Below are 13,203 nucleotides of genomic sequence, written 5' to 3'. Positions count from 1 at the left end.
TGAAGTTTGCAGACGACACCACACTCATTGGCCTCATCCGGGATGGTGACGAGTCTGCTTACAGACAGGAGGTCCAAGAGCTGGCTGTCTGGTGCAGTCATAACAACCTGGAGCTGAACATGCTCAAAATGGTGGAGATGATCATAGACTTCAGGAGAAACACCTCAGCATTATCCCCACTCACCATCATGAAGAGCACTGTGACAACAGTGGAGTCATTCAGGTTCCTGGGCACCACCATCTCACAGGACCTGAAGTGGGAGTTCCACATAGACTCCATTGTGAAGAAGGCCCAGCAGAGGTTGTACTTCCTTCGCCAGCTGAGGAAGTTCAAGCTGCCACAGGAGCTACTGATGCAATTCTACTCTGCAGTCATCGAGTCTGTCCTCTGCACTTCTATAACTGTCTGGTTCGGCTCAGCTACGAAATCAGACATCAGAAGGTTACAGCGGATAGTTCGGACTGCTGGAAGAATCATCGGCACATCCCCCCCAGCTCTCCAAAAGCTGTACTCGTCCAGAGTCAGTAAAAGGGCTAGCAAAATCATTGTAGACCCCTCGCATCCAGGCCACTTCCTCTTCGAACCTTTGCCATCTGGCCGGCGCTACAGAGCACTGAGCACCAGGACAGGCCAGGTACAAGAAAAGTTTCTTTCCTCAGGCCATCTACCTCATGAACAGCTAAATCCCCCCCTAGAGAGTAAACCAGTGCAATACACTATTTATATTTATATCTATTTATCACATCATATGTCTTACTCACATTCCGTTGCATTTGTATAGAACATACCCGTACATACATGTCTAGTGACTATTTTTTGTATATTGGGTACTTTATACTCTATATATATATATATATTTTTTTTTAAATCTTTTATTAGCTCACTGTACTTTTATTATCTGTGTCTTGTCACTGTCATTCTGTCTGTGCTGTGGAAGTTTCTGTCACCAAGACAGATTCCTTGTATGTGTGAGCATACTTGGCAATAAAGCTCGTTCTGATTCTGATTCTAGAAGATAAGCTTGGAAATGTTCCTATTTATCATTTTTGTTTCACTTTATAAAATTTTTCTGTGGTAGTTTGAAAATGGCCTGCAGCTCCACCTGCCACCGTTAGGGGCAGCAAAACACACTGTTTTGTTGAATAGAAACTCAGCATGTGGAAGAAGAGGGGGAGCAGGCAGCTTCATGGAGCTCACACGGTCAGCATAAACTGTATTTAATTTTTATCTCTGATTACAGAAACTACCCTACGAATAAAGGAGGTATGTTTCTATTACTATGCTATTTTAACAGAAAATGTAAAATAATGAGGTGATAAAAAAACATGTTTTTGCAACGTACTGGTGGTCACTTTCTCACGTACCTGCTGGGCCATGAGATGAAATTACTTGTTAAAAATACTTTCTCCCCACATTATCCTCAATTTTACTGCAATTTACTCCACTGTTTTGATTCTCCTGTAACCTGCTGGAGGAAAATGGCACCATTTGGCACAGCACAGCCTCCATCTTTTTACAGTAGACTTAATTTTAATGTTGCTTCATATTAATAAAATAATACACGGGTGTCTGCTGTATTTTGCCTCATGCCCAGTGTTTCAAGTACAGAAGATGCTGTGCTGTATGAGCAGCTGACAGAAACCTCAATAAGTCTTACAGCAAATTTTAAATTTATTTCAGCTTTACCCAATGTTTTTAACAGCATAACCTGTGAGAAAAAAAAAAAAAAAAAAAAAAAATCAGAGGACTAAGCTGTGCTATTAAGCTTTCACTGATTGTGATGTGGTAGGTGGACTTATGAACAATTCTGAGTTAAGAACTGACTTCCTGTTCCTGCTGCGTTCGTAAAGTGATGCACACCATACCACAGCAACTAAAGTCAGCTGATTCTTACAAATGTGATAAGTCAAATGTTGTACTACAGCAAAAGGTATGATAGTTTACCTTCTTGGGTAAAAAACAAATCCACTCCAAATTTTACATAATTTGAGCTTGGTGTCCGAAACCCAACCTCTGAAGACCCACCTGTAAAGGTGTGTCACATAGACATCCTCACAAAATTTCAAATTCAAGACAATTTCAAAAGAATACAATATAGGTAGTTGTGCAAAAACCAGTTTATTATTTTATAACTATAGAAATGAAACTACATGAATTCTTAGATTTGATTAGATGGTATCAAGTCTTCAGCAAGAGAAATGGAAATCTCCACTGTGTGAGGTGGGCAGCACATCCCCCCCTCCCCCGTTCTACGTCCCACCGAAGGCCCTGCTTTTGTAGGCTTCCAATATTTATCTAAATCACTTCAATAAAACACTCAGCAGTAAAGTGTGAAACTGCAGGCTAAGCACTTTTATTTGAACAAAGCCTCCACTTCCTCCTATTATCTTGTGCTGCATAAGATTTAAATTTTAAGCCTCAGCTCAGTTAATTTAATCCTCTACTTTCATTGCACTTTATTATTGTATCAATTTGAGCTGCTGTGCGTGAATTTCCCTGCACGAATTAATGAAGTATTATCCTTTCCTAACCAATCCCGTTGGAGACTCTTAGAACTGTAGGGAATGTTTGCGAAATTACTTGATTCTCTGGCCTCAACACACTCTTTCATAACTTTCCACAATTATCAGAGGCAGTGAATGCTGCTGCTGTCATTTGCTTCCTGCTAGGGCCACAAACACGGCCCGAAAGATGGTAGCCACTGCCACGGCACCAGGGTCAGGCAAGGTCACGCGTTTGGAAGCGATGTAGCTGGCACGGCCCGCCCTGGCGGTGAGCTCACATGTTGACTGTGCCCCCAGCTCAGCCTTCTGTAACAACAGGGGGGGAGCATGGCATCACTTATGACCGACTTAACAGAGCTCAACAGAATTAACCTCAGGAAATTTCTCACACACTTCTTGTTCAACAATCTTGCCATATTTCACACTTATGCTATGAACTACTCATTTTTCGCTTACCTGATACTTTTATTCAAAACAGCATATTGTTCAGTTTTATGCAGCAGGACATTTTCCTGGAGCAGCTGATGTATTTTATTAAAGGATAAAAAGAGCAGTAAGGGGAGTGCACCTTAAAGCTGGAACTTTCTGGTTACAACTATGCGTCCATAACTGTTGTTACCTCCAACTCACCCATAATGATGAATGTGTCAGTAAAAAGATCGATTATCTATACTTTCTAGCGCCAGACCAGTATTACACACAAAACCAATGGGTAAGAACCCTGCCACATGTACATCTACAACAACTGGAAAGTGCCCAGTATCCCTGATCTTCCATAACCAGCTACTACAGCATTTCAATATATATTTTTACATAGAGATTTTCCTCATCATTATGTATAAAACTAAGTCGCTATTAATTTATATCACACTAATCTATACTGTTTTTTGAAAGCATGTGAAACACGCATCCTATATTTTCACCCCAGAATGGTTATTTAATGAGAAGTAGACTTTATGATCTGACATAATAGGTGTGTAATGACCGATTCCATATGTTGGTTTAGCAGAAATCATGTGTGTAATACAAAAACAGAAGTACTGCAGGTACAAAAACAAGTGAACCCTCAGTTGCAATGGTTAAGGTAAGTAGAATAAGGTGTGTAAATTCATTATTTTCTAAGTTTATTTTAATACTTTATACAAGAATAACGACCATCCCTATAGGGTTAATATACTTTCAAGCAGCTCTGTATAGTAAAGAAGATTAGACTGCATGTTTCTGTACCTCAACAGCTTCCTGCAAAACTGCCATCTCACTGCCACGAGGCACTGATGAGAGTTTCTTCAGTTCTTCAACAGCTGGGCAAAGGGCGTCCAACTGTTGAGCACAAGAAATCCTCCTCAGAAACTCCAAGAGCTACGGCATCAGTATATAGCGCGAGAGTGGGGAACTGAACATTACCATGGTTCGGTCACCAGGATCCGCTCCTCCATATCTGCAGAGAAATATTCAGTTAAATGTAAAAGTTATTGTTGTTCCAATTTTACTACAACTAGCTTTTATGTTCCTTGGTGTCACAATATCGCGAAATAAGCAACGGTGTCCCTGCAAGACGTACGACACTGACTTCATTTCATTAGTCCAGAAGAACCTTTGAACAATTACAAAGCATTTTTCAGCAGGTCCATTCATTTAGGAACATTGGGGAAGGCTCACAACCAGATGAGACTTAAAGCCCAAGCTCCGTCCAAGAGCACTTCCTGCCACTTACACACAAAACAGGAAAGCAAACGTCACCTCCTGATGGCTTCTGTCCCAGCAAGCACTGCACTTGCCCAGGCTGCAGGGTCACTGCATTCCCTCAGAAGTGGGGCAGCAGCTGTGAGAAAAAGGCTGTAGAGCTGCAGGTGCAGGAGGGAGCAAAGGCCATATTTGGTTATGTAAGAACAAGTCTCTTTCTAGAACCACAGGCCATTCGTTGCAGCAGAGTCTAGTTACATGTACACTGGCTCATCATTTTACAAACTCCGTTTCGGGAGCTCCAGTCTGTTTGTAATCCATTTTGTTCATAATGCCAAGGTCACAACATCGAAGAGATAATGGATAAAAAGATATAGATGTCCCTTGAATTGTTTATGGTTGAGGATCTATTAAACCCTGAATACAGTGAGAATAAAAAAAATGCTCTAAGAATTGTATTTAAATGTATCCTTCAGGGCACTATGGCAGTGCATTGAGTGGTGCTGGAGTCTCAGCTCCTGGGCTCTAGGTCTGGGTGTGGCCGTGGACGAGTTGGTTTGTTCTCCCCGTGTTGGCGTGTGGTTCTCCGCTATTTAGGCCGGTGTTCCGGCGCAGTCTAAACAAGTGTGTTTGAGCTGATCTTATGATTCCAACTTGCCCTTACTGTGTGTATGTGTGAGTGAATGACTGTGTGAGGGAATCTCCCGTGACGCTCTGGTACCCCACCCAGTGTACACCCTGCTTTGAGCTCTGTGCTTCCAGGACATGGTCCAGGTCACTCGGAGCCTCCAAGCTATATTTAAATCAATACAAATGTAAATTGACAAAAAATAAAAACAGAGTCTTCACACACTCCAGTTTAGTCTTGATTCTGGACCAAAATAAGCTCCAAATGAGTCCAAGTCAACACTAATATCAGACAGGAGGTGTAAACATGGGCGAAGCCAGGTGAATAAAGTAGGCCCACGTTATTTTTTTGTTTGAGCACATTTCATTGCCACCGTACCTGGGCATGTACATTTCAGAAAATAGGTTAGGTGCGGAACAAGCAACTAAAGGCAAATAAATTAACTGGAAAATGCATCTTTCAAAATTCAAAACAAACACTGGTAAAATGGAGAGCCAAAGTACATGAAACATTAAAGTGTCACTCTGGATAAAACCAGTAACTAAGCAAAATGTAATGCTGTATTCTGTAGTTACAAACAAAAACAGATTTACATCAAATACCGAAAGAGAACCAAAAACAAGCCATATAAAATCTCATTCTAACAAGTAAGCAGACACTGATGCACTTATACAGCGATGGTACCCAGACCTGGCTTAAATACTGAACAGTAAATGTACCTTTTTGATACCGAAAGGAAATTATTCAAATGCATTTTTAAAATCATGTTTAGAATGTCTAGAATAGTTTTGATTTGTATAAAACAATGCAATAATTTGAAATGTATGATTTGTACAAAAAAAAATTACACTACTCAAGAAAACTGTTCATGTTTGAATAAATTCTGTGTTAAAAATAAAAGTACATGGATTCCCCATATGTTTAAATCCAAAATATCACTCACTGCACGTGTTGTTCATTTTATATATTTTTAAGGGCAAGTTCAATTTTTTGTTCATTTTCATGAATGCTGCAAAAAAAAATAAGTACAGTGTGGAGCTGACTGTACTTACATAGACAAAACTTGTGAACAAATGCATGAGCAAAGATTGAATAGGGCAAAAAAAATTATTATTTTTTTTTTAATAACAGTCTAACATCTATTTGTTAAGATCTGTGGTACGGGCGGCATGGTGGTACAGCAAGTAGGGCTGCTGTCTCACAGCGCCTGGGTGGTGCGAGAGGATGTGGGTTCGATCCCCACTCAGTCTGTGTGGAGTTTGCATGTTCTTCCCATGTCTGTGTGGGTTTCCTCTGGATGCTCTTGTTTCCTCCCACAATCTATCTAGCTATTCTGAGTAATATTAATTCATAAAATAATCCTCAGATCTCTCACACACCTGCTTAGACAGCCAATATAGAGGCACATATGCACAGATTATCTATCAGACACAGCAAAACAGCACACAGTAAAGACTCATGAGAGGAGCAAAGTTATTACCGCTCCTGAAGACCCGCCCATGCGCTCCTGGAGCAGTCCAGCAAGAGTGGACAGCAGCTGCCCTGGACAACCAGGGACCACGTGACTAGAGAGCCATTCCTGTATGGCTGCAGAATAAACTGATTAAAGTCCACTTCAAATGAGTCCAACCACACACACACACACACACACACACACACTTGAATCTGGTATGGCAACATCTATCCTACAATAGACAGGATGACTCTCAGTACCAAGGAATTTGAACAGGAACTTCTTTGTTTCAGTTTGGTTGCAAAACAGTGAGACCCCCCCTCCCCCCAAACACTTAGCTTTCTGCTCTTATAAAGAGAGGTGTTACCATGGAGCATTACTACTACCCTACAAAAAGATGTTCAGCTATTGTCAGAGAAAAGCTTTCTGCTTTTCTTTGCCTTTTTATCCTCTAGCATGAAATATACATAGATATTTCTTGGATCAACACTAATGTCTATCTTTCTGCAGTTAGCACTTTCAGCATGTGTCGAAATGTGTACATGCTTTCGACATGTCTACAGCTTCCCATCCTGTCCAGTCAATTAACACATTTCTGGAATAGTCTCATTTTCCACTTTGTTAAATTAATTTTACTGCTGACTAACAAGAGAATAGAACAGCACCGGGTGAGAGCCACACCGGCCTCAGCAATACACCGACACATTGCAAATACTTCCACATATATAATGTAACACATGGCAAAAGATTTCAATCATTCACAGTTACCAGGGTAGCACCATCTAAGTTGTTCCACAAGGATGTTCAGACATTCCAGAAATCTTCTAATTTCTTATGCGTATCAAATGTTATTTTTTCTACCAGAAGAAAATTTAATACATTTGTGAACCACATATTTACATTCATCTGACACTTTTCAACACTGCAATGTTAAGTTACCTACACTTATTTACTTTTTCATACAGCTGGGTAACTTTTAGTGGGTACTGCTCAAGGCTACTACAGGTAGAAGTGGGATTCGAACCTGGTGCCCAGCACTGATAGTGGGGATTTCTGCTCTTGATCAATAAAACATTTCCATGGCAAACATGCACTGAGACAGCTGGTAGTGAAGTAGTTAACACTACTGCCTTTGGACCCAAAGGTTGCAGGTTCGAATCCCACCTCCGACTATAGTACCCCTCAGCAAGGTACTTACGTTAAATTGCTCCAGTAAAATTACCCAGCTGTACAAATGGATAAAGAGTTGTAAATACCTCAACATTAAGCTGCTTTGGAGAAAACTGTCAGATAAATGTAAATGTGTAAGAGCAATTAACATAACTTGAACAGAACGTGTATTTGGGTTGTGAGCTTACAAGAACGAAGCGGCAGAGAAAACTGAAGATTTTTCAGATGGCTGAAGGAACAGTTTAAGTGACTTGGTCCCGTCCACATTCTCAGAATAAACGTATGCAAGTTCCTGATGCCAGCGTACATTTAAAAGAGCTGAGATGTCCCTAGCAGTACCTGTGAAGACACTGATTTTTAAGTTCATTCATACTGTAACTGCAAACTGGTATTTCATATAACACTGGAAAACTTTTGTGTTGTTCAGTCCTAACATTCCAAGTGTCCTTAGACAATAACAACAAATAATAACAGGCATCATCGTCGTCTTTGCTCGTTTTGAAAAACATTCGCTGCTCCTCTGTGGATCAAGAGTGCAAAAGCACTTTTGAGTTTTTTTAATGAACGACACCCAGCTGCCTCACCGTGAACAGCAAGTGCGTGTGTGCTGCCACAATCTCCGTCCCCTGATGCCCGGTCCAACGCGTTCAGTTCCTCTTGCGCACTCAAGAGAGAGACACACACCTTTTCCAGAGCCCTCCGTATCACAGCGCTGAGCGAACCTGCCAGGGAAAATTTCTCATAACTCACCACATATGCTACAGTTGTGATGAGCTACACACGGCCCCAAACGGGTCTCCTGCAATACTTTTCCCCCAAGTTCCTCACCATGTGGCTATAAACAAAGTCAGATTTTTACAGGTCACTTGTGAAACTGTACATTTTCTTTTCCAGTTGTTAACTCCTTGGGAAATCCTCATCAAAATCCTCTGCTCCCTCACTAAACCTTCAGATGGTGCTGAGTTGAGGCTCTGAACTCTCACTTTCCATGACACTCAGGAGACAGAGAACAGAACATTAACCACTACAATGGGTTTCCTGCTTACATTACCTTCTTTAGCAGTAGGTACTTCTGCATCTGAGGCTCTTTTTGCTGGCTCCATAATGCAGTTGCGTCCACTAAGGTCAACACTACTGAGGTTTGGCCAGCCAGGAGCTGTGGTTTTAGCATCTGGAAGATAAAGAAGGAGGAAGAATGAAAATAAATAGTGCATTCTAGCAAATACCCTCACTTGGACTCACGGGATTTTGAACTAAATCCTCTTGCCCTTGAACCATCAACTGTACTGTACTTGCCACTGTACAACTTGCTGTGGCACTGCTGCCTTCTGGACAGGTGAGCTGCTACTGGGGGCTGAACAATACCTATAAGAACCACTGGGGTCTGTGACCAGGAGCCAATGACTGCCCACCTTGGCTAGTAAGATGAGCAACCAGGGGACTGGAGAAGTCACTTACACCAAACACACCGCACCGTTGTCTCTGTCAGACAAACATGCCAGTCTTTTGCGCTACACATATCCATGCAGGTGCTCTTTTACCACATTAACATTCTTAGGAGGGGTGGGTAGACACTGGCATTTGAATAAAGAATGGCTGAATATCCCACTGAAGAGTTCAGTTCAAAAAGTGCCTCCTGAACAGCAACTATAACAACAACCATATAAAATAATGTGGGGGTGGCCTGTTTAACTGCCCTTGTTATTATGAACCATATAATATCTCAAAACTTTAACTTACTAAGGTTGCCTAATTTGATAAGTCGCATGTTCTTATTTCGGTTTCCATTGTTTTTTCAGCCATTAATGACCTTATGCGGTCTCCTCTGTTCACAGCGGTGTGCAACAGCACTCTTCTGACAAAGATAGCAGCAGAGCTCTCACCAAGAAGCCGAAGTATCTCCTGGTCCACCCGCATAACAGTGAGTGACATGCCCGTCATCTCCAACGATGTCATGAATGACCCCGACATCACACGTGCAATCTTTAGGCCCCGCCCTTCTGGTCTCAGGGTAAGGCATATGAAACAAGTAAACACACACACACACTCAGTAACACTTAGTTACTCCCGTGCAGTTTCACACACTGTAGGAATAACATCTACACACTGAATAGGTGTCTGCAATGCTAAACAGGCAATATAACCTATGCTCTTCAAAGTCAAAATTCTTTAAATTTTATTAACACTGAAAAAAGACCAGTAACAACGAAACTTAGGACACTGCCTGAGACTTCAGTAAAATACCACACTCTAATCTCTAATAGGGCACTAGCAAAAAGTATGTTTAATGCAACAACTGACTCCAATGTTATGGGGTCAGAGGTCAGTTATACCCAGGCAGTTGAAAGCAGCTCTAGTGACCACAGCCATCTCCAGACAAGAAAGAGCTCCCAGGTTATTCACACAAAGCACCACAGTGTCACCTGTAACAGTGAAAAATACAATGCAGTGTAAACACACTTTGAGATAAGGCTATGTAACTGCAAGAAAAGTATTCCATGTGAAAAAAACAAAACGAGACTCGACTGCTACCATAAGCCAGGGAACTGGTTTGTTTCACTTGAAATCAAATGCAAATGCCATGATACAAAAAAGACATTAACATATTTTTACTGAAATAACTATTTATCACAATCCAGATACAGCAGCTATACACACACACACAAAGACAAACACACATATTAAAAATCTGATAAACTTCCAAAATTAAAACTCATCAAATAGAGGAAAGTATGTTATAGTATTTTTGTAAGTTTTTTTTTTTCTTTTAAATTTCACTGAAAAGGCTCTTTACCTAATTATTTTGTCCTCTGCTACTTATATACCTGATTTCAACGGCAGATGTGACTGGCTAGAGGAATCAGTCATATGATCTATCATCATTTTCACAACCTCGTCTGCTGAACCAACCTATAAAATAATAAAACAATAAATTAAGACTAACACTGATAACCCAACCACTTTAATTTCTAAACCGAAGAGCTACATGAAGGGAAGGGCAGGGCAGACACAGGTCTTTGTGCACCTTTAACCTTTTGATGCCTGGCTCTCCATGAATTCCTGTAAAAGGGAAAAGGCAGAAAAATTTGCAATTAGCAAATTAAATCCACGGCATAAAAAGGCCTACATGTTGGTAACGTGGAATTCCAAATGATTTCACGGATCATACATTAGACTCATAACAAATGAGTTTACTGCTGACATGCTGGTGTTCTGAAGAGTTTCACTGTCTTGCTCACTCACCCAGGCCAAGCTCCATGTCTCCAGGTGGCAGCTCAAAAGTGGGCAGACAGCCTGGAACACTACAAGGGGACAGACTGACACCCAGCGTCCCTGGAAAACAAACACACTGGCAACTGGACGTCCAATAACCTCTCTGTTGCATTTGTGCGCGACACACATCGGTCCAGTCGGCATGGTTGAATAACACACACAGGACCAGGGACAGATGGACATTCACTCCTCTTCTCCTTTAACAATGACAAAAGCAACGCACAAGGCCCCCACTCTGCAGGGAGTACTCATGACACCTAACATGCTCAACACCTGACACTCTTTACTCAGAAAACAAGAGGCAGAGTCACTGGACTACTGTCACTGGCACAGAAACTCACCAATGCCCTTCACCGCTTTTGTCACTCTGGTGACAATTTCATCTAGTGGGTGCCCTTCTTCAGCCAGTGCCCCTGCCAACTGTGCAAACAGAAAAAAAGACAAACATCAGAACCTGACCATTACCAAGATACCACATCCAATGCGGTTTAGGCAAGGAGTGGGTGACGCGCATGTAGAACGTGAGATGTTTTAGCAGCAGTGCTACACAGACACACCTTGTGAACAAGCACAGTGCCGCAAAGGCCCCTCCGTCCGGCCTTGCTGGGTTGGGCAAAGGCACAGTCATCGGCGACAATCACCATGGCAACAGGCACACCTTGGGCCCGGGCTTGCTCCAGTGCCAGGCCAAAGTTCAGCCGGTCGCCGGTGTAGTTCTTGATGATGAGCAGGACTCCTGAGACCCCGGCCTGCCATAGAGTAAGGATGGCGGCCAGGACACTCCCCGGAGGGGGGGAGGCAAACACAGCCCCTGCCACGGCTGCCGACAACATCCCCGCACCAACGTAGCCTGGTAACGAGAGAAGGAGGCAAAGATACAAACAAGAATATTGTTCTTTGAACTACTGGTCAGCAAATCTACCCTGCGCAAAAGCAGTAGTCATGTACAGGTAGAAAAAACATTTGAGGAAAGACAGCAAAAAAAAACGGACAGCATTCCACCTTAACGTACTTAACACGTATTTCACCATTCATAGCACAGGCTAATTTTAGTGGAGCGTTTCAGGGAGAGTACCCTGCCAAGGGTACTACAGCTGGAGATGGACCTGAAGGTTGCAGGTTTGAATCCCAAGGGCAGCAGCTCCACCCACTAAGCTACCAGGTGCCCCGTTCCAGGCCAATCAGCCACCCATTGTGAAGGTGAACTCAGTTTATTCAATGTATTCTGATAGAGTGCTCCAGAGAGAGAGAGAGACACACACACACACAGTGCTGAGGCCCCAGAAAAACGTACAAGGCTAAAGGTCAGATAAGATTTTTAAAAAAAAAAAAGGTAACAGTTCATCGCAACCTCTGGCTGCGTACAGAAAAACAAGGTTTGCTGCTCGAGTTACTGCGGCAACACAGGAACATCTCTTCGGAATCGCTTCCGAAAAGCGCGACACGACAGCCAATGGCTGCGCGTCGCGCGCCTCTCACCTGCGTGCGCTGGCTCGTGCCCAGACCCGCCCCCCGACAGCAGCGCCACGCGCCCCTTCAGCGCTCGCAGGTCGGAGCGCAGCGCCACCCTGTGGCCCCGAAGCAGGGCGAGGCCCGCGTTCGCGGCCACGACGCCACGGAGGGCCTCGTCCACGCAGCTCTGCGGCGAGTTGAGCAGTTTCCTTTGTGGCTGCGGGACAAACACCGAGAGAGAGAGAGAGAGAGTGAGTGTGAGTGTGAGTGTGAGTGTGTGTGTGTGTGTGTGTGTGTGTGTGTGTGTGTGTGTGTGACGCACCCGGCAGGCGGCTGCACACGCCACAGTCACAGATAGACAGAGCTGTTTTTGCCTCAGCTCAGGTCAAGCCAGGCTACAGGGTAACGTTCGCGTGAACGAAGAGCAAAAAGTAACAACAGGCACCGTTTTTCTCTTTTTTCTTTCTGCTTTGTTTGTTCGCTTGTCGAAGGAAACGAGAACCGCGCGCGCGCGACCCCATCCAGATACTCACCTCCATAGCGGCGGCTCTCGCGCTAGTCGAGTGCAGCGCGCGGACGGCCGCTCACGCGCCGCCCGCGTCACATGGGCTCCGACCAATAAAACAAAAGCGCACGATCGATGGCGGCGAAAAAACAGAGCGCAGCATCTTTACGCTCGCTGTGAACAAATGTACACGGAGATGTGGGAAATATGTGAAATATGTGTTTTACTTGTACTCTTTTCGTGTCATGTGACAAAAGAAATCGTGAAACACATTTCCATCATGGCGCTGCACTCGAATTTTACGCGTATCCGGCTAATGGAGTGGTACTATGTGCCGCGCGCGAGCCGCATCTCATGATTTAAATTTCTGAATTCCCTTCTGTCTGTGTCTTCTTGTGTAGCTCCGCGCGACTTGTTGTTTTAATATGTATTTGTGTGTTTTATTGCTTTTTAATTTTTTTAAATAGTTTCTTTACTTTTGTTCCCCTGACCCCGTTCTTTTTTTCTGGAAAAAAAAAAGGTTTAATTTCTCCA

General features: G+C 43.1%; 1 protein-coding gene across 2 annotated transcripts; it reads right to left on the bottom strand.

Annotated features, from left to right (window-relative positions):
- Positions 1 to 2,108: 2,108 nt before the first annotated feature.
- On the bottom strand, positions 2,109 to 12,755 carry tkfc (triokinase/FMN cyclase). 2 transcript variants are annotated; one of them, XM_029256502.1, is made up of 16 exons: positions 12,698 to 12,755; positions 12,192 to 12,381; positions 11,270 to 11,562; positions 11,054 to 11,132; positions 10,683 to 10,772; positions 10,465 to 10,499; positions 10,265 to 10,349; positions 9,773 to 9,862; positions 9,323 to 9,439; positions 8,491 to 8,610; positions 8,024 to 8,161; positions 6,297 to 6,403; positions 4,246 to 4,349; positions 3,910 to 3,943; positions 3,733 to 3,825; positions 2,109 to 2,811 (listed from the first exon to the last, which is right to left on the bottom strand). In XM_029256502.1, exons 1-16 carry the CDS (start codon positions 12,701 to 12,703, stop codon positions 2,653 to 2,655), a joined length of 1,740 nt encoding a protein of 579 aa, XP_029112335.1. In that variant the 5' UTR covers positions 12,704 to 12,755; the 3' UTR covers positions 2,109 to 2,652. The 2 variants fall into 2 exon arrangements, with proteins under 2 accessions (XP_029112335.1, XP_029112336.1); XM_029256503.1 differs by lacking the exons at positions 2,109 to 2,811; positions 3,733 to 3,825; positions 3,910 to 3,943; positions 4,246 to 4,349; positions 6,297 to 6,403 and adding an exon at positions 7,521 to 7,778.
- Positions 12,756 to 13,203: the final 448 nt, after the last annotated feature.

Source organism: Scleropages formosus, chromosome 11 (genome assembly GCF_900964775.1).
Source record: "Scleropages formosus chromosome 11, fSclFor1.1, whole genome shotgun sequence".
Classification (NCBI taxonomy): domain Eukaryota; kingdom Metazoa; phylum Chordata; class Actinopteri; order Osteoglossiformes; family Osteoglossidae; genus Scleropages; species Scleropages formosus.
Note: the sequence above shows the minus strand (reverse complement) of the source record. Positions and strands in the feature narration are given on the sequence as shown.

Coding starts and splice junctions, on each gene's coding strand:
- tkfc (XM_029256502.1), bottom strand. Junction 10,773..11,053: donor AAAAGCGGTGAAGGGCATTG/GTGAGTTTCTGT, acceptor TTTGTTTTCCAG/GGACGCTGGGTGTCAGTCTG. Junction 3,944..4,245: donor GGGACAGAAGCCATCAGGAG/GTGACGTTTGCT, acceptor ATTTCTCTGCAG/ATATGGAGGAGCGGATCCTG.